General features: G+C 24.8%; 1 protein-coding gene across 4 annotated transcripts in view; it reads right to left on the bottom strand.

The window, feature by feature from the left end:
- Window positions 1-623: 623 nt before the first annotated feature.
- The window catches only part of LOC145839506 (E3 ubiquitin-protein ligase NEDD4-like), a 42125-nt gene continuing 20058 nt past the window's right edge, over window positions 624-22690 (bottom strand). Inside the window, exons 13-28 of one of the 4 annotated variants that reach the window (XM_082947100.1) lie at window positions 16020-16159; window positions 14604-14683; window positions 11774-11885; window positions 10908-10979; window positions 9577-9631; window positions 8517-8575; window positions 6380-6451; window positions 5692-5798; window positions 4815-4937; window positions 4424-4545; window positions 4106-4176; window positions 3519-3688; window positions 3389-3449; window positions 2500-2667; window positions 1931-2100; window positions 624-1772 (exon numbers count right to left, since the gene is read on the bottom strand). In XM_082947100.1, the coding sequence (XP_082803226.1) occupies window positions 1670-1772; window positions 1931-2100; window positions 2500-2667; window positions 3389-3449; window positions 3519-3688; window positions 4106-4176; window positions 4424-4545; window positions 4815-4937; window positions 5692-5798; window positions 6380-6451; window positions 8517-8575; window positions 9577-9631; window positions 10908-10979; window positions 11774-11885; window positions 14604-14683; window positions 16020-16159 (1685 nt within the window). In that variant the 3' untranslated portion in view covers window positions 624-1669. The remainder of the gene's footprint in view (window positions 1773-1930; window positions 2101-2499; window positions 2668-3388; window positions 3450-3518; window positions 3689-4105; window positions 4177-4423; window positions 4546-4814; window positions 4938-5691; window positions 5799-6379; window positions 6452-8516; window positions 8576-9576; window positions 9632-10907; window positions 10980-11773; window positions 11886-14603; window positions 14684-16019; window positions 16160-22690) is intronic. The other 3 variants (XM_082947099.1, XM_082947098.1, XM_082947101.1) reach the window with 3 other exon arrangements.

Below are 22690 nucleotides of genomic sequence, written 5' to 3'. Positions count from 1 at the left end.
AGATCATTAATAAAATACTCAAGACTTAAGTAAAAATATGAACTATTTTTTCATGTTTTTAAACTAATTTAAAACTAAGTATTACCGTTTTTCTATGTTAAATTATTTTCAAACGTTTTATGATGCCTTATAATGTACTGTAATTTATTTAACATAATTTTGGTATCTAACAGTTTTTATTTATGCGATATAATACTATATCTAATAACAACGAAACTAAAATAATATTTAAAAATATATAAAGACTTAACATACATTTTGGTAATTTTTATTGGTAGAAAGAATATTATTATAGTTAGAAATAGTAATTAAACCAAAAAATTGAAATGTTTATTCAGGAAACATAAGCCACTAAAAATATTATCATGCTAAAAAATACAACTGTTTTAATTTATTATAACAATTTTTAAGAATAAATAAACTTTTTATGTCTAAACATAAACATATAAAACATAGTTGATATTGGGATTTATACAAAAAACTCAATCGAAATTCTGTAACATATCATGATAATCAATATGTTTTGTTCTAAACGGAATAACTGTAGTTTATTGCTATCATAAAACTTTACTTCAAAAAAAATAATTATTAAAGATGCAATACCTAAATGAAGCTAAAAGATTTATTATTTTAATATACTTATTTACTTTTGACAGACTGAAATGCCTAAAAACTTTGTTTAACTTGGTAGAACTACTAAAATCAAAAGTAGAAATTAAACGAGCTTTTTGCAGTGTAATTGCATAAAAAAGCAATAAAAGTATAAATTTGTAAATAAATTTATGAAAAAGATTTGGGTATTCAAAAATCAGTAAACAGAATACATTAACCACATAAAGTAGAACTTTTATAAATAATTTATATTTTTTGTTAGAAACTAAAGTCTTACTAAGAAAAAGATAAACAAACTAATGTTTAAAATAGAAAAGTGAAAACGCATAACTTAAAGAAAACCCTGGATATGTTTGATACAAAATTTACTAAGGCTGCTTATTAAAGTAAAAACTTTATTCAGAAAGTTTTATAAACGTATAGCTCAAAATTATCAAAATAAAAGTGATATACAAGAAAGAAAAAAACTTGCTGAACCACAAATGTTTTAGCAAATTAAACAATTCTTCTTAAACAAATAAATTATTTTAATCCTACTATTCAGAGTTTTTATAATACACAGAAAGCTATTTGAAAACATACATAAACAATTTGAAATATGCTAGAACGTCATGAGTTGTTAGATTATATGCAATTAATGGTAAACTAGATAGCTTATTTACATTTTATTCTATGGGAATAGAAAAAGTATGCACTATGTACACAAATATGTTTTCTTTAAATGTGAGAATTAAAATTTAGAATAAGTTAATAGAAGTCAGCTTAGTATATAGAGGTTTACTTCAAAAAAAGACGTATACATTTATAAAATTGGAATAGTCTTAAAACCCAGAGCAAAATAGGAATTTTATTTATACAATTATCAAAAAAAAAACTATACATCAATCGAGTCGGAATATTGTTTAAACAAAAAAACCTATTAGTAAAAAAATATTTAGTCTGAAAATAAGAACCATACAGAAATTATTTGTTTTTTTAAAGTAATAAACTAGTCAACTATCATAAGTGACGAGACAGTAGAAGGAAATACTTTGTAAAACTTTGAATATAGACGTAATTAATCAACCCCTTCAAAACCATGTGTATTTTCAATTGCGAGCAAAAGTTTCGATTTCAAGTCTTCGAACGAGTTGTAAGGGGGCAAGTCCAACCGGTTGAAGCTGAAAACAATACAAAATTGAAATGTTGATTTGTCAAATAAAAAGCTTTGTTGGTTCTGTTTTTACAACCAATAAAAAAATTTGCCATGATAACCTAGTTTTTTAAGGAAACCAATTAAACACAATGAACCAGTAATATTGACAACTTTTACACTAACCACGTATGTGCTCTCGGCAGCTTATCAGGCGTGCCCCACCGCTCAATAGTGAACAGCTGCGGCCCGTTTGAACCCCACAGTTCGCTGAAGCCGTTCATAGGAACACGGGAAGTTCCTGTGACAAACTGAAGAAACCTTGTTCGCATCTCGCGATCGAATGTAAGGATCGCCTGTTACATGTAATTTAAAATATGCTGCGCAAAATTTTTGAATTTAATTGTACTGAAAATTTAAATGCTTTTTTTTACACAATTTTTGACATTATTAGAAAACTTTTTGTAACTTGTTCATTAGAATTTACAACGTACAGCATACACGCACATTTTTAAAAATTAATTCTAATATTTTCTTTCATTTTAAACAATGTTAAAATCTACTATCTGATTCCATATTTTGCTACCACAGTATTCAATATACGTGGTGTGCGACTCGATAAACGAAATTTTCTTCGTGCACCAGGTCGTAGTACCAAATATTTTGAGCGTCTTTTTTTTTATCGTTCAATAAACTATAATTGCACCTACAGACACTAAACTACTACTTAATTTAAACTTTATTTAGCAAATAACCTTCCAAAACCACTGAATGACTTTATCGTTAGCGTGATAGTCGCCCTTGTAATTTGTGTTTTTCCTCCAATCATTAACATCGACCTCTCCTAATCCGCACATCAGCAACTCAAGTTCGTTTTCATCGAATATTTTCAGCAGGTTTGTTGGAATCAGTTCGTTGAATCCCTACATTAAAATAATTGTATACTTCATCTACGCAACTTAAATTTCAGATTTTAATTAAACTACTTCACTCAGTAATGAAAATTTTTCACTTCCACTAAATTTTATGGTGATCAACGTAAAGTAAAAAATAAATTTCAAAAATGAAAATATAACAAATCTGTCAGCTTGTTTTTAACAATCGTGATAAGTTTTTTTTAACATTTTAACATTTAATTTACTACTCACGTGACCTAGTAATAATAAATAGCGTAAATAATTGATATTAAATAAAAATAACACTGTAAACGACACAAATTGTGTACGGGTGAGGCAGATTGCTGTATATATAAAATTTATAAAAGAAATTTATTACGTAAAAAAATTTAAAAAAAGATTTATTTTTAATAAAACAAAGTAGGTTTGTGGTTTTTTACACAATAGACTTTATATTCGTAAAACTAAACATAAGGTAACAAAAGCATTTTATATGCTAGTCACGTGATTTTTATTTGCCTTATGTTGTACTGTATTTGTTTTATAACTAGCAACTAAAAATGAGATTTTTAAGCAACAAACAAATTTATCAAAACATTAAAAAGTTAACCATTATCTGTTGTAATCACATTCACGCAACGATATAGAAAATTATTATTTTTATTGTCACTAAAATGTATTATAATCAAAAATTTTTTAACAATAATAAGACTGCAATTTAGTCTGACTATACTTGTCCAAAACTTACACTCAAGAAAGCTTTCATTTGGTGTTGAACTCTTGATACAAACCTCCATTTTATTACTAATCTGCAAAATAATAATTAGTTAAGAAAAAAAAAACTAAACAATGCTTTGTGAAACTTAAACAAAACTTACTGAATGTACTCTCTTTTATTTTGTTGCGTCAACTTAATATCTTGACCTCCAGGTTTCAATTCAGTCGATTTCGTCTGACCGAATAGTTCCTCACTGACAGTGAAGTCCAGTTCCAAACTTTCAGGATCATTCTCAAGAATGTACTTAAGCGAGTTGTAGTATTCCGAGTCCTATGTGGTTTTTTATATAAAACAAATATAGCACAAACCGAAGCAGTTAAAAAGGAAAGAGATAGTTATACAATTTTATATAATTGAAACCTATTTAAAAGCTACATAGGAAAATTTTAAATTATAAGCTCATTGATTTGTCATACTCGGAGTTAAACCTAAGAAACATTCATAGTATATTAGAATACCTATAAAAACATAAAAAATAATTGAACAATATATATTCGTACACCTTTATTTTCAAGATATGTAATTTTGAAATTTTTATAAAAAATGTTACATAAGTCTAGAAAAATATATTTTCGTACAATGTAGCTGAAAAACAAGAGTAATTTAATTTCCTATTCAGTTTTAAACTTAGTTATAAAATCTACATTAAAAACTATGTATATGACAAGTATAATAACTTTTACTTACCACTGACTCCATATCTCGCAATGTAATTGGCTTACCAAGCATCATTTTGTAAAATGGACGAATAAAAAACGCTGTAAAAATAAAAACTTTAAATACTATAGTAAAAAGTTAACTTTTTATTTGTTTATGAATCATAGTCTTTATCAAGAATTATTAATTTCATCGTTCTGTATTTTTTTTTAGCTTTTTTGTATCTTAAGAGCTGGTTTTTAACGAAAGGTCGTAATACAAATTAAGTAAAAAAAAAAAACTTGTGTTTATAAAGCTTGCTGGTTATTAATATTGTTAATACCATAACTGCAAAACAACTTTACAAACCTTCGAGTAGTTTACCGTGAAACACAGCCATACCGGCCACTCTACCAATGAAATGGAACCATTGGTAATGCTCATCATTACAAAATCCCGAGTTTGGATTGATTTGTAGTGTGTATACATCTCTGTTTAATATTTTTAAGTGTTACAAAGCCTAGTCTGCTAACAACAGTTTAAATTAAAAGAAAGTTTTTGTTATTTTTTATAAAACAATAATTGTAAATAACAAATTCAAATATTTTTTCAATATCATTAATGAGTAAAGAAAACTATCTTAAACAAATAGACATTTAACCAAATAAACTAATGAATGAAGTATAGTCTAAAATATTAAATTTATCTGTAAACGTTAAGTTTTTACAAGTATATAAGTAATTTAATATAGTAAACAAACGTTGAAGAGTATTCAAAGAGTCCGTAATAAGGATTAAACATTTCTTTAGACAATAAATAAAACCATTCTCTAGCGACACCTCCGTAATCAAGTCCTTTCTCACCCATGAATTCTATCCACAATCTAAATAATTATTGATTTGAAACACTACAAACAACCATTAGTGTTATGAAAATTGTATGGATAAAATAATTTAGTCTTCAGCCTTTTTTATAGCTTAGTTTTTCAAGATGCAATTTACTAATAAATATCGGTATACTATCAAATTCCACCCTCGATCAAAATCAACCTGATTTAAAAATTTATTTTCTTTATTTATTTACTATATACATTTTTTGCATTTTTTAAAATTTTTATTTATTTTTCACTATCACTGTTACCGCTAACCCTTACCCTCTATCAGTTAGCGGTTCTCGAATTTGACTAGGTGGATTTTGAACGTGTCCCTAAATATCAGACAACTTTTAGAGATTAAAGAGTTTAACTATTGAAGGAATTGCCAACTAAAAAGCAAAAAGAGACTCCTTTGAAATTTTATTTATTTATTTGTTCTTAACCATTAGTACTTAAACTAATTATTACAGGAGTGTAAACATGTAATTATGAAAAGATAGGATATTATTGAGTTTTATTTAAAAATGTAGTGTAAAACTTTAACTAGTAAATACAGCAAAACTGTAAGTAACATTTACTCAAGAATATGTACTTATTGGTTAAAAATTATTGGCAAAAAGTAAAATATTTTAAGGTATAAAAAATCAATTTTAAGGGTCAAGTATCAAATTTTTTATACCATAGTAAAAAATCAAAAACCTAATTATCTGATAGAATTGGTAAAAATGAAAGGCAGACAATAAATTATGTATACAAAATTTACCTTGCTTTCAGATGTTCAGGTTTCTTCACTCTTTCAATCTGTCTGAATGATTCGTTTAGGATGTTCTGACGATCCATTTTCATTTCAAACCTGCTCGGCATATCCCTCTGTGATGTAATAAAACAATTATTTTTATGCCATAAAAACATTCATCCACGAATTCATAAATATGCATGTTGCTGTTTATCAAAATATTAAGAAACAAAGAAAATAATTAATTACAAAGGTGTTTTGTTAAACTTTATGGGTTGAAAAATTGTACAATGTTGTGTTTTTTAGTTAATACCCAATAACAACAAAGCAGTTAATTCAATATTGATTACAGCAAAAACTGAAAATATTAGTGGTGCAGCCTAGAATTTCATGTTAAATTAAACAAGTTAAATTTGCATATAATAGATTCTGATACTTTGATAATTGAACTATAAGCTTTTAGTAGACTGAAACACGTTTTAATTGGAATCCGGGTATAAAGTCTACCAGGTGCTTATGATTTAATTATTAAGTAATTTGGAAAACCTTATATTTTTTTAGAACGTCAACAAAGAAAGTTAATAGTATTATTGTTTTCATATATACTCTTAGAACTATTAAAAAAAGTATGATACTCACTTAATGGTTTAAATATAATCGTTTAAAACCAATTTCTTATTAAAAAAAAATGTTATTGTTTAGAATAAAAACTTACTGGCACATTTTTGTGTAGTTTTGATTTGAAGAATTCGTACTTTTGTTTGTAATCTCGAGAGTATGGTACAGCCTATGTTTAAATATACGTTTTAATAAGTTATATACTATTGTGAAAGTGTTAATTCATAAACAGGGTTGGCCGAAGGTTTTAAAAAATATTTTCCAGGTTTTCAAAGTTTCTTTAAGGTTTTTGAAAGTAAAAATTAGTTTTTTAATTTTAAATATAAAATAAAGTTTAACGTAAAAAACTGTCTTAAATAGTATAAAAATTTTGAAAAAATACTGAAATGCCATTTTAAATGTGTTATACAAAAAAAAATCTAAATGACATAAAAAAAAAGTTTTAGATAGTTTTTTTGTATCTAATCAAAATAATTATTTTACATGAAAAAACTGTTTAAAATTTTAAGTTATTATAGATTGTTGTTTAAAATTCTAGTTTTTATTTTCATAACTTTTAAATTTCAGGTTTTTCTGGGTATTTTTGATTAAATTGTCAAGTTTCAGGTTTTACAGGTTTTCAGGTATTTTGGCAACCCGTTATATAGAGCTGTTAAAAAAATATTACAATTTATTGTAAGTCGTTAAACAGCATTTGAAGAAATAATAGTTTAATGTTTTTTTTAACTATCAATGTCAAAAAAAAAAATATGAAAAAGAATTTATACATTTATGTCTTGTATAAATTTTGATGCATCCGATTTAAGAAAAAAAAAACCTTTAAACAGCCTTATACATGGTTGCCACTGATCAAGCTGAGAAAAATTTCCTGACTTTTCCTGACTTTTTACCAAAATTTTCCTGATTTTTCTGAATCAAACTCTTAAATTTAACTTATTCTAAAATACATAATCTAACACTTGAAACTATATAAAGCTTTCAATCTAACTTTAATACAGGTTAAAAACAACAGTTTTTTGCTGAATTCTATCATCAAACTTCCAGTACATAACTTGAACCATCTGTGTATGATTGATGTTTGTAATAAACAGCTCTATCAGCAAAATACTTGTATTATTACCTTATAAACACAGCTTGTCTTGAAAAGGACACAATTTTTTAGCATTTCCTAGCATAAATCTATCTTGATAAACAAATAACATATAAGTAACTGCTTAGTTATAAAAATTTCAATTATTTACTTAAACAAAAAACACTTTGATTTTAAAATTATGCTAGATAAACTTTTGTGTATATATCACAGTTTCAAGTGTCCTTGCTACAGATCATCAATACTAAAAAGCTTACAAAATCTGCTTGTTCAAGTAGGGTATTTGTTCAATATGTTAATAGAAAATTTTTGCAGTTTTATAAAGGATATTTTACTAATTTATACCAGATGAAGGCATTGGAAATAAAATTAAATATTTTGTAAATTTCTAGGAAAATTTTAAAAAATTTTCTGACTTTAAAGGACTTTTAATTAAGTTTTATCATTTGAAGGCTTTGGAAAATAAGGAATTTTGTAAATTTAAACTGACAAAATGTGACTTTTTTTTTTAATTTTATCAAATTTCCTGACTTTTCCTGACTTTTTTTCAAAACCCCCTATTTTTTCCTGACTTTTCCTGACTTTTGTTATTTTTTAAAAATTTTCCTGATTTCCTGACTTTTCCTGACCGAGTGGCAACCCTGCTTATATAAATATTCAATGCTTTTCTAATGCATCTTTCCTAGTAAAAACAGAACAAATAAAATTGTTATCCATTGTTAAAATTTATAAAACTAATAATAACAAACTTAAACAGTACTCTTTCTTTAACTCTTTACTAACACATGTTTCTGTGTGAACAAGTTAAAGACATCAAAGGAGCTATGAAAGTTGAAAAAATACTCTTTCTTCAACTTTCATAGCTCTGTTGATGTCTTTTAACTTCTTTACACACAAAACATGTGTTAGTTTAATAAAGAAAGAGTACTGTTTAAATTTGTTAATATTATATATTCCAGTGAGCTTGTTTCGCTAGGATCGTTATTAGCAAACGATTAACTTTAAATTTAGAATATGTATTATAAGTAGTATTCATTAACAGTGTAATTATTTATTTCTATCAAAATATCATACCAAAGATACTACAAAGAAACTTTGTAAAAGCTGTAACAAATGCCAATAAATAACAATTAATTTTACTTACAGGTCCAGCGATTACAGGATCAAGCAGTCTCGGATCTTCCCATTGAGTTTTTTGTCTGTCTGTAATAAAACCCTTGTCTACAAATTGCATGTACAAAATATATTTGTTAATAACAGATTAATACTAAAACAATATTTACTAGATTAACAATTATAATCTATGCCAAACTAAAAGATTTGAATTTTTAGGTTGATAACTTTAATTCAATGAAATAATGTAGTTATATAAAAAAGTATAAATTTACTTTCTAACAGATTTAGGAACCTTAAGAACATTTCAAAATCTACGTCAAAAAGTTTTAAAATATGAAATTTTAACCATAAAATAATTCATGTTTTAGTTTTTAATTTAAAAAAAAAACTAGTCTTTTAATAACAACTATAAAAAACTTAAAACATTTATTTGAAACTAATACCATCAAGACTCCTTGAAATTTAATTAATCAAAAAAATATTAAAACTTTTTTCCAAAATTTCATCGAGGTTTTTAAAAGTACATATTTTTGGGCCTATTATTAGTTTAAAGTAAGAAACTGTGTTAAAACATTGAAAAGATATAAGCTACTTTAAATGTGTTTTTTAATAATTTATTTTTTGATGATGATAAAAAAACTTTATCTATACGATAGATTTTTTGTGTCAACTCGAAACTATACTACTTAACATGTTAAAGTTGATCAAACTTCCAGGCTTTTTTGCCTAAATTGTCAAATTCCAGGTTTTTTGGCAACCCTGAAATAAACATTACTAAAATGTTTAAGTAAAAAGTTAATTAAAAAATAATTTTTTACAACATTCAACATACTTTAATTAAACTAAAAAAATACATTATAATGTATTGATAGACCTTGTTGGTATTAAATACCAGCACAGGATTATATTAACTTTTTTTTGGCTAATACTAACTATTTGCTCTAAACCCGTCATTGTAGAAGTCAGTTTATAATTAAAACTAAACAAACGATACAACATATATTTTAGCTTTGTAACTAATTGTGTATTTTTGAGTTTAAGTTAAAATAAACAATTATAATATAGCTTATAATAACATAAAAACAAACTATGATCGACGTAGAAAATTCTCCCATCTGTGTTAACTCGTTCTTCCCATCCAGGCTGCAAATATTTTTATTCAAACGAAACTTAATAATAATAGATAGTTTGTTTTAACTGTGCTGACTTAAATAACAATTAAAAAAAACTTAAAAATTTCAGCACAATTTATTCACTTTTGTTATTTTAAACTTTCTAAAATAAATCTTTATTTCATAAATAAAGTAAAACAAATTTTAAAAAGATAAGCATTTTACACAGCTATTCTGTGTTACCTAAGTGAAAATTTCATTCAAGTATGAAATAACGTGCCCGTAGTGGAAAAAATAATATCTACAATCTTGAATTATTCAAACGGGTTCAAAACTTTCTTTTACACGACAATTTTATTCATTTTTTAGTTATATTTTAATGTAGTTAAACTTAGTAAAAAGTTAGTAACTTTATGGATACTGCTTTTAGAACTTTTTCCTTTATTTAAAACTAATAATAGAAAACAAAAGTAATTTTTAATAAGTTGTGTTTATAAGATTTTCAACATAACAATTAACACGAAGATCTGAAATAAAAAACAGAATTTTAAGCATAAACACAAATCAATGTTTAAATAAACTTAGACGTATAGTGTATTGATAAAACAACAGTATTAAAAAAAATTATAGAGAAAACTTTCTTTATTTTTTATACATTCGTATGTAAAATTAATAAGAATTCTAAATCATAATTTCATTAACCCTACAATATAATTTTAAAATGTTTTTCTTAGAGCTGTATAAAACTTTACTTAATTTGAATCTTTTTGTTAATTGTTAAAAAAACACTGTTAAGTTAAAAACTTAGTAGTATGTACTAAACACAATAGTTTATTGTGACATAATTGCACCTTTTAAGTTAAAATTTATAACTAGTAAACGACTATTTTTTTGTTACCAAGTAGATATTATTTTTTATTTATGCAGCTTTAAGAAAAAAGTCTTCTTTATTATTCAATTGAAAAAATATTTTTATACAAAGTAGCTTTTTAAAAGCCTTACCTTTTTCATAACTCTCATTCGGTTAATTTTCTATGAGCTTTGATTTATTTTTGCAGAAATATATTTAACATTTCTCATCCTAATTGAAAACAGTTAATACAAAATTTTACATCATACATTGCATTTCGCTAAAAAAGAAAACGTTAAATGCAATAAAACTTGTACTTAATGTTTCAATTAATCCACAACAACTATAAGGAACGATTTTAGTCTTCCTAGATTTTGTTCAGAAAATAAAAAAAGAATTTATTTGGTATCAGCTGTATATTATCAAATTTAAAATCTATAATAAAAATTAAACTAACAGGTAGAGGACTAATTTCAGTTTGTGCTTGGTTTGAAGATAGTGTATTTCTTGGGCTGCTAGAAGCCTGTGCCTGTAGTAATGTTCAGTTGTTAAGACCAAGTTTATTTATTTTTTATACTGCATATAACTTATTTGTAAAACATATAAAAAAAAACAAACATTATATCACTTTTTTTTTCTAATTATTTTTATCTAATTTATAAGACTTATTTTGTCTCATTATGATCTTTCTTACAGTGGTGTAAAATTGGTTTATTACATTTAAAACCTTCAGTGATGTTTTAAAAAAATTCTTAGTTAAATTAAAACTTGCACAAAGAAAATTTATCAATTTTTTTGTCATTTTGATAGCTCGAATTTAAAATGTTTTGATTAGATTATACTTATTTTTAGTTTCCAAAACGTTTTGTTGATAAAATCTGTGTGAGCGTAGCCTAAAAATAAATTCCAATAGTTATGCAATAAGTTGTTTTAAACTTCGTTTAAAAGTAAAAAATTAAAATTGAGAAAAAAGAGCTAGCTACAGCCTTTGATTCTTTTTAAGCAATTGAATTGTAATACATTTATTACTATATAATAAATATAGTAATTACAAGTTTTTTTTTGTCTTTCCAAAACAATGTGATAATAAATGGAATAGGTAATTAAACAAACATTTATTTTTTACATTTATTATGTAATTATGGAACTTTATCCCACATAGTTTAACCTTATTACCAGCATAACTCTATATGTTATTTACTTTACTAATTGAACAACTAAACGAGAAATCGGTTAACTGGATGAAAAATAAAGCTCACTTAATTACCTGAAGCTGTATATTGAACTTTACATTGTTATTATAATAATGTAATTTAACAATACCTGTGTAGATCCTGATCTTCTACTCCTCATGCTGCTGTTTTTTCTTGGATCTTCCCAGCTCGTCATATGAGTGTTGTGATCAACAAAAAACTTCCTACCTCCTTCGGCAGTCCTGTTAAGTTGTAATTTAAATTTCAAATTAGAGTCTTGTTTGAACTAAATGCTAATCATTAATGTTTTTTTTTCAAGACAAGTTTTATGTAATAAAAAAGAGCGCGCTATATCATTTATAGTTAGAGACTTAACACTAAAAGCTATATATGTACTTATAATATATTTTTGTTCGCTGTATTATCTTTTTGTTGATAGAAGTATTAACTTTAAATAAGTGGAACCAGTAAACATGTTTTGAAAAAACACACTGTACAACAATTAACGGCACTTACCATAAAAGACTTTATTCATGATTTATTTTTTTTGATCTCGCTTAGTACAGATAATACTATTCACAGTTACACAAAAAATAATATTCAAAAAACAACAATAAGTACCTTAATACTAAAGTATTTGCTTGTGGATACAGTAAAATTTTTTGTCTAATACAATATTTACTAAAACATTTTATATACACAGGGTGGCCACTGGTTTTTGAGAAATTTCTTCCAGGTTTTTGAAAATAAACGTTTTTAGGTTTATTTTTAGTTTAAAAGTAAAAAATTAGGCTAAAAACTGTGTTAAGTAGTATAACAACATTGAAAAGATACTGTTAAGCTACTTTAACTGTGTTAAAAAAAATTTCATCAATACAAAAGTTTTTATCTATATGATAGATTTTTTGAGTCAATTAAAAATTTTACTACTTATTATGTATTTTTTTAGACTAAATTGTCAAACTCCAGGTTTTTCCAGGATTACAGATTTAGTGGCCACTCTGTTTATATAAGATGTTTGTTTTACTATGCTCGTGTAAAATTTTAATTTTTCACTGAATTAATTTATTTTCAAATACTAAACTTGCTTAAGTAATTAAAACAACACTAAAAATATTTTTTGTTAAACTGTTTCAAATTAAAAGAAATACTTTAATACACAACGTTTATTTTTGAAAAATTATTTATGAAAGTCAATTTCTCAAAGATTTTCAAAGAAAACTTTTAGTTTTCTCTAGAGTATTTCGATATCTTACATGGTAAATATTGATTGTTTTATTATTCAATGATCTGTTTTGTATTTATATTGATTTTAATACTTTAATCAAGTTAGAAAAATTTACCAAAAGAGGCAGAAATAACAACTAAAAGTTTAAACTCTTTGATTCTTTTATAGAGTCAATTTATGCAAAAGTTATAAAAAAGCAGTAATAAGATAAAATGACAAACTACATTTTGTTTGGATACAGACTACTTTTTGTTATTTTCTAAACAAAAAAACTTAAAAAGGATTCAAGTAGTTTATTTGGAAGGCTTACATCTTTATTTTTTTACAATTTTGTAAAAAAGTTGTTGAATACATAAATTGTAGAAAACACTTTCTTTTAAAACTTAAGCTGAGTTTTAAAACTTTTAAAATATGTATTTTAATTATCTTAAAGTTGTTTAAGTCTGTAGCAGTTTAAAAACTATTGTTGTTTTTTATAAACTTACATGAACTGCACAACAAGCAATCAAAATGAAAAAAATATTCTATTTATTACAAAATATAATACTGATTTTTAAAAATTGCAAACTCTTAATAAATTTATGGTTTTTATCTTTTTATTTCAACTGCTAATTACACTCTGATTCATCAAAACTTAAGTTAAAATAACATATACTTAAGTTATTTATTTTGTGTTTTTCGAAGATTTGTTTTGTAAATTTAAAAAGCTAAGAAAACTAAAACACGCCTTTATTATTTTTCTAGATAGGACTAAGAGCTAAAATATTAGCTTGAACATTTAAACACTATATAATTATAATAAATTGGAAGATTACTGAATTTTTAGTAAGTCTTGTTTGCTTGTATAGCTGACAGTAGTTTTGTTTGTTTGTAAACAAACCATAAAAAAATTAAACATAAAATAAAAAATTAACATACATATACTGTATATACATACAATACTATTTTGAAATTAAATTTAACGAAATAGACAATCAATACAACTGATACCTTAACTTGTTGTATTAGAACTAGAATACTATTTTTTGTCCATTAAAGATTAATAAATCGTTATGTAAGTATTTTTAATTATGATTGTTGAAATAAACAAAAAATATTTTTTAAAGTCAACTTTTAATCAAGGATGCTCGGTTGTGTTTAATTAAAAATATAAAGCTTATTTGTACCTAACCTTTATCAAGCTTGAGTTTTACTACAACTTTATGCAAAGTAAGATAAACAAGATAATAACAAATTTATTTATTATATGTTGTTATCTAACGATTCTAACTATTTAGTAACTTAATTGTTTTAGACAGTAATAGTAACTTTAGTTACTTGTTTTTTTATTTAAAACAGTTTTTTTAGTTAAACTTCAGATTTTTGAAAAAATAAATTGTTATTACTTTGTAACTTTTTTTCTAAGATTTCTTTCATTCTTTTTTAGTCTTTAAGTTTGAAGAAAAAAATGTTAACTCTAAATAATAAAACTGCTAACTAGTTAAAAAAACTTTTAAGCTCTTATAATATAAAATACAAAAAAAAACGCTAACCACACTATTTATATATACTAATATTGTTTTACACACATTTATATTCAAATACATAAAATACAAACTAATTTTTGAAACAAAACTGTTTTTCTAGGTTTTATGTAAATTAATTGCGGTAAAAAAATCTTATATTTTGTATAAGCAATTAACTTGAATGATACTACTAAACAAACTTAAGTTATAAAATAAATATAACTAACTTCATTTCCCAACCGGGCGGGAGCGGTCCTAACCCATTCGATTGTGACGTAATAGTGCTAGATCTCCGTGAACTTGACTGCTGCATAGATATATAATTTTAATATTTAAGTAACTACATAAGTAAAAAAAGTTATAAATTGATCATTATAAAAAACTATACACTTATTTGCTTCCTTAATTAAAATAGGATACTAATGTAAGTTTTAATTTATATTAATTAGTTTTTTAGTCAAGTCTTTCAGCTAAAGAACAATTTTTAAAAGTCAAAAATTTATTCGAAGAAAAAGTGTATTATAAACTTAGACTTTTGTTTTCGCTAATTTAGACATATTTTCGATTTATGAAAACTCTAAAGCTTACATAATTTTCTTAATATTTTTTGTTTAAAGGTACATAGAGACATAAATTAAATAACATTCACATTGAGAATTATTTATGAAGAAAGTTCAGGCACGTTGTTGTGTATTTAGGTGCACAAATAAAACTAATAAGCAAAACTTGAAAAAGTTAAACCAGCACTATCAAAGTTTAAAATTCACTACATAGTTAGTTATAAAATCCAAAACTATAGGACTTATTGAAGATAAGAAGTAACTTAGAGAAAGAACATATCTACTAAAACGAAATTCACTACTTTTTTTCTTAAAAAATGAAATAAATAAAAAAAAACACAGACAAGTTAACACCTTTGTTTAAAAATTAGTTAAACACAGATGTTTTAGTTTAATAATCAACACATAATAACTAAATAAGTACATAAATTGCATCGTATATACTGTAGCGAACAAGCGACGCTAATTCTATAAATTGAAAAAAAAAATCTAATTTAATAGCGGAAATATGTATCAGAACAAGTACAATAATGTGTTTTGTCTACATTTCTATTTGCGTCTTTTAAGTTTCGTACGCTTATATAAGTTATTGTTAAAATAATAAATAACTCTGTACGTAAGAAAAGAGAAATTTTATTTGCTTTCTATATAAAACAGACAACGTTTTTAAAACTGTGGCATTCCGCAGTCAGGTGTTTGGTTAAAAGCTTAAAAACTTGAACTATTTTGGGACGTTTATTTGTAAGATGTAGTCTGTTAATTTTTAAGCTTTCAGTCAGTGCTTATTTGTTATTGAATTGTATATATGCGTTCATTTATTTTTAGTAGTTTTATATTAGTTCTGTGGTGATTATTTATTTTGTGTTTTTTAGTTTGTAAGTAGAAATATAAAATTAATTTTCTTTTTATATCATCTAGATACTCTTATACCCTTATCCCTTAATTAAACTTCTTGTTTACAATACATTTAACAAACAAATGATAATAGCACAAGAAAAGCAAGATCCTTTCAAAATGTATAAAATTGATTATGCTTTTTGTTTTTTAGCAATTAACAGGTATAAAACACCACATAAAACCCACACTACTAGCATCATTGTTATGGGGTCTCTTCCAAGAAGTCTTTCTGTTGATGTGATCCACATAATAAGGTCTGCTTGTAGTGTTGTCGATGCGAACCTCCCAACCGGCCGGTAGGTCTTCGGACAATTGGGCTATCGTGTCTGTTTCAATAAAAACTTGTTGTTACTGAAATAATGTTTTCATCTAACATCTTTGCTATGTAAGTATTGAAAAAAAGCAAAACTTTTTAATTGTGGTGACATACAAGTCATTGTAATTAAATGTGCGATTGTATCTGTTGCGAAAAGATGACAATTTAATATTGTTTTTGATAAAATTGTGAGATTAACTAGCTCGTGAAAATTTAACAACATTAGTTTCAGCTTAATTCAGCAGTAACAATAAAACATTTAAAAAACTTTTAATAACATGGTCTTTTCTTTTCTATAACTAATTAACTAAAAAGAGTAATGATTAGTTATTGATGTTTTGTATGAGCTAATAAATACTAACTTGGTAGCTCATTAGTTATAAAGAAAAAAAATCATGCACGTTTGTGCTTTCGATTTTCAAATTCATGAAAAACGCTATAATATTTTTCAACCAAAACAAAGCACTGGTTTAAAATATAGAAGTTAATATAAAATAATTAGTATTAAGCAAAAAAAAAACTTGTTAATTGGTGAAATGTAACATTTAATAATTTATATTTAACTTTAAGCACAACTAGTCTTATATTGATTTTATCAAATGTCGTACAAAATAGGTTATCAAACTAGTTAAATGTAATAAAATTAGTGATGTACCGGACTCACTATCCGGGTCCGGCCGGATATTGCCATTTTTGTCTGATATCCGGATCCGGCCGGATTCTGATTTGAAAAAAAAGTCCGGATCCGGTTCCGGCCGGATTCTAATTTGAAAAAAAAAGTCCGGATCCGGTTCCGGCCGGATTCTAATTTGAAAAAAAAGTCCGGATCCGGTTCCGGCCGGACCCGGACCTAGTTAGTAAAAAAGAGCATACTGAAAAGTATTTTTTCAAAAACAAACCCTGTGTAAATTAGTAAGAGTCATTTCCGTCAGTTAAAATTAAACACCTACCGTGATTGGCTCATTTTGTACACGTAACTAATTTACATTTGTTTACATTTAAACTATGAAATAAACATTTAAGAAATGCAACTCTTTACATATGTTGTAAAATTGAAAACTTTGGAATGAATACTTGCATTATTTATTGTTCAAAGTTGAGCTCACAGAATATTTAGAGTTAATACGGTTTAATGTACGAGCCAATGAGAATCATATGACGAAAAGTTTCAAACTAAATACTGATGCAACAAAACATCAGAGCATGACAGGCAGTTTATATGTAAGCAGTTTGTTACTTAGTTTGGTGTGCAGCTTGAAGCAACAAAATATCTTGAACTTTTTTGTGAATGCTAATTGTAATAGTGTTTGGTTTTAAAAGTGAATATTTTAACTGGTGTTTAAATATTTAAGCCAGGTTTATAGTTTAATAGTTTATTTAAAAATTTATAGTTTCTTGTTTACGAAAGGTTTTATTTAATTTTTAGTTTATTGTTTTAAGTCTTTTGATATAGATTCAAATAGCTTACAGTTTTTAAAGTGTAACCAAAGTAATTAATAATTTTGTATATGCTAGTATTTCTTGTTGTGTTTTATATAAAAGATTCATCACTCAAAACTGTCGTGTCTGATTATAAAAAATAGTCTCAGTTAGAATTTAGTATTTGTTAGATACTAATTAAATAAGGTAGGATTTAATTATGATTGGTTGTACATACTAAAAAGTTAAGTGTACCACAATCAGTTGAAAACTTTACTACCAAATTGTCAACCTTTGCAAGCTGTTCTACTGATTATTAGATTAAAAGAATAATTTCAGTTTTTAAAAACCTCATTCTGACTCAGGCTTGTTTATACTCACTCTAGCTAGTTTTATTGACTTAAACAGTGGCAACCCTGCTAGTTTGAAAACTTTTGGGAATTTTAGAAAATCTTGGACTGCCTCAGGATAGTTTAGATTTTTATAAAAACTCAGGCTAGTTTTCTTTTAGATTTTGAATGAGTTTGAGCTTATCCAGTTTTCAATATTTTGTAATTTTCTAGTGTATTTTGTTGAAGAACTTGATTTCAGATTTTTAATTGTAAACAACACCTAAATTTGTAAACATTGTGGCTAGCTGTTCTACTTATCATTAGATTAAAGTTCTTTTATTTCAGTTTTTAAAAACCTCATTCTGACTCAGGATAGTTTATACTAGTTATGCACCGGATTCACTATCCGGGTCCGGCCGGATATTGCCATTTTTGTCTGATATCCGGATCCGGCCGGATTCTAATTCGAATAAAAAGTCCGGATCCGGTTCCGGCCGGATTCTAATTTGAAAACAAAGTCCGGATCCGGTTCCGGCCGGACTCTGATTTGAAAAAAAAGTCCGGATCCGGCCGGACCTGAAATTGTGGGTCCGGTACATCACTAAATAAAATTAACATAAACTCGATCTGGATGTTATAAATCATTGTGGTGACATTGAAGTTATTTTGCAAACTGTTTTGTTTGTCTGGTGTTAACATAATAAATAAAATATTGTACTTAATATATTACTATTGTCATAAAAAAGTAACTGTAGTTTATTTTTAATGAAGGACTTTAATAAAAAACAGTTTTTTAAGATGATTTTATTGCAAAACGAATAGAGCTAATGGATTGTTTTATCTTATTATGCAAGCATTCAATGAAGCTTTAATTTGAAAAAAATATATTCAGCTGTGTACTTAAAAAAAAAACCTTAAAACTAAATATTTAAAAAAATAGGTTGCTAATATGTTTTGTAAAAAAGATCCGAACAAAAGCAAATTTGTTGGAGTACAATACCAACAACTTTTTAAAGTACAGTAACCTCTCGGATCTTTACGCACTCGTGACGTTACGCACTCTCGTTTAGTTACGCATTTCAGAATTCTATAAAATTCAGAAAATAAAAATTTTAATTTTTTTTAATATTGCACAAACTAGGTTTAATGTATATTTTTAAATTAAAATATGTTTTTGAATGTTAACACACCTCTCTATATCTTTAGACTTTGTAAATTAATTTTCCTTGACTAATTGATAAACATTTAGTTATACCTCAGTATATTAGAAATTTTGTTAACAATAAAGATTAAATCAATATTCTGAAATAAACATGACTGTGTTTAATAATGAAAGTATTATGAAATAATGAGAGTTTAAAACACAAAGAAATAATATAGCAGTCTTGCCCTATATATTAATAAACACCATTTTATAATTGTAAAGAAATGCTTAATTATAAATTGAATTTGCGAAGTAGAATAGAATATAAATGTCACATATAAGTAAAGATAAAGATAATTTCTGCTTATTATTAAAATAGTAAAATTATTTCTACTCGTATTATCATTTTATACAAATTCAAATCCTTTTTTTTTATTATATGTATAGTTTTATCTGTTGTTTTCATATTTATAAATAAAGTAAACAAATAGTTAAAAGTGGGAAAGTGCCCAGTCTGCTTTCAACTAGCAGCAATATTAAAAAACAGCCATTATAGTGAGTATATTTGGTACCTCTCGTTTCTTTACGATCTCTCATATCTTTACGCACTTTTTCTGTAGACACAATGTGCGTAAAAAAGCGAGAGGTTACTGTACTTTCTTTTCTGAATCTAAAAGTTTACTTATTTAACTAGAAAACTTTAGTATTTTGTAGTAAACTTTTTTTGTACACTTTTACATAAAAAAGATTTAACAAAAACTTATTTATAAAATAAAGATAAAAGAAAAAAAAAGTTATAAGATAAATTACATATAAATAAAATATGTAATTTGTATATTATTATTATTGACTTCTGGAATTTTAAACTTTCGTAAAATATTTTTACTTGAATCAGTACAATATAAATAAGAAGACATAAAAAAAAGATAAGAAAAAATATTAAGACTTAAAATACTTGTTCTAAAGCATTTAGAAAAATTTTAAGTTTTACATTTTAAAATTTAGAAAATAAAATGTTTTCTCAATTTATCTGCAGAGCTAAATGAAGTAAAAAACCGCAAGAGCAGAATGAGAGTTCATGAATTTCAAATATTCTAAATAGTTGTTCCGCCTAAACGCTAATATAACTGCTATAACAAAATGTAACGCTTAAGATTGCAAATAAATAAATTTAAAAAATGTAAATTTTATTTGGTAAGTTTATTAAAAAAATGTTTTATTTTTTTAAAAACATTAAAGAAAAACTGGTTATATACTTTACAAATTTTAATGATAATATTTTAAATAAGCAAATTTTAAAATACTAAGAATACTTTTTAGACTAAATCTAAGTTTTAAAGTGTTTATAACTTTTATTTAAATAACCAAAAAATAAAAGCTTCACAACAATGTTGACGTTGCTCCGTAATGATGTAATAAATAACACGACTATAACACGTCAGTATTTTCTATTTATGTTTAACTTGACCAACTTAATCAAAACAATAAATATATGGAGAAACTACAAATTTATCAGTATAAAATAAAAAGCTTTAAAGTTTGATACTAAAACATTACTTTTAATAACATTATATGTTAATTATTTATTATTTCATAAAGGTACCACTAACTCCTGTTTTCATTATTTTGAATACTAAGTTTTATATTTAGCAATATATATTTTAAATTCTTAATGAAAAATTTAAATTTGTTCTTGCAAACGATCTTAATTTATAAAATTATAAATAACTTTTAATAAAGTTAAATTTGAGTAAACTCTTACAAAAATTTATTTTATTTATTTGAAGTTGAGTTTTGTTATTTATATCTTAACGGTAATTGATATAGAACGGTACAGCTGTTTACAATATGTAAATATATAAAAGTTGTATTTTATTAATAGTAGTGAAATATAGCATTTAAAGAACAATGTAGCCATCTTAATTGGTAAAAACTTTAAATTATAAAAAGCAGTACAAATTAAAGAAGAACTAAGCTAAAAACTATTCAAGTACAAATAATTTAATAAAAAATTTCTGCAGATGATTTTTTTTCTAATTAGATTTTTTACTCTATGAAATAAATTGCAGGTAATTTAATATTGATCTTTTTATTCTTGTCTGCACCTTTAAAGTATATGTCAAACTATTTTAAAGTAGTATTGATTTAACTTAAGGGGATGTAAAAAAACAGAAGCTGAAACAAGATTAGGTGTTAAACTTTAAAAGTATAGTTTAAACTTTAATTAAACTTTAAAAATACTAATGTAAATTGTTTTTCAAGTAAATGAAACTACAACACTATGTCAGAATAATCTTATGTGAATTATAATTTTAATCACAATATTTCATACCTTTAAACATTGACAACTTCAAATAAAGTTTTACGGTCATATTTAATATTTAAACTTTTTTTAATATTTTAAAATATTAAATATTAAAAAAAAAATAGTCAGATTGTATACAAATTGAATTAAAGTTTTATTTGAAAAATGGAAACTCTATACAAGGCATATATAAAAACTAATAGAGTTAACTAATAGAACATAACTGTTTACCTACTACTAGTCTAAATATCCAGCATGGATTATACATGATTGGCTATTTTAAAGAACATAAAGACGAAAAAGAAAACATACCATAACTGAATTTACTACCTCGCAAGAGGAGTGTGAAAAAAAAACAAAAATTAATTTTCAAAATTTAAAAAAACTAAAATAACTTGAGTTAAAAGTAACATATTCAAATAAATTTAATAAGAGTGTTTTTTGATAATTACAGTTATAAGTTTGTCGTTATCCAAACAGTGTTTTTTACACAAAATAATCAAATTCAAAAACCAAAACAACTTTTTTGTCACAAATATTAAACAACACATATGCTTAAAAACTTATATAAACAAAAAAGAGATTAGATTATATTTTACTAGATTAATTTACATTTTAGTACTTAAATTTATTCTAAAAAGATATTATAAAAACTTATAAGCTACTCGTCTATATATTCTTATACTCTAACAAATAAAATTATGTTTTAAACATGGTACTAGAACAAGTGTAATACATACAACTTTTTTGGGTCTAAAAAGTAGTATTTTTAAATTAAAACTAAAATTATACTGGTTTTATAATATTTTGATTTTTATTTTTTTTAGAAACAGCAAAAAAAAGGTAAATTTTTATAATGCTGCAGTTGTATAAAAAAAAAATATACCATAGAGATTATTAACAAAAACCTTCTCAAAGCATTTTCTTTAAAAAATCTTATAACAAACAGAAGACTTTAACGTTGAAAATTTAAAAACCATTTAAAGATACTTAAAAGTTTAAGTTCTAAGTTTAAATTTACTGCTTATATAGTGAAAAGGTTTTAAAACAAACATAAAAGTCTTATTACATTTATTTCTATATATGTTTTCTTTTTTAAACAAACTATTGTAAACTGTAACGTTGAAAATTTAAAATCCATTCAAAGATACTTAAAAGTTTAAGTTTACAATAGTTTGTTTAAAACAAAAAATATATATAGAAATAAATCTAATAAAACTTTTAAGTTTGTTTTAAAACCTTTTCACTATACAAGCAGTAAATTAAAAAAAATCGCTAAGATGATCAAAAATTTAGATTTTTAGGGTTATCAATACATTAATAGTTTCATAATCATTAAAG

Source organism: Thalia democratica, chromosome 6 (genome assembly GCF_965202585.1).
Source record: "Thalia democratica chromosome 6, ktThaDemo2.hap1.1, whole genome shotgun sequence".
NCBI lineage: Eukaryota > Metazoa > Chordata > Thaliacea > Salpida > Salpidae > Thalia > Thalia democratica.
This window is presented reverse-complemented; position numbering and strand designations above follow the sequence as displayed.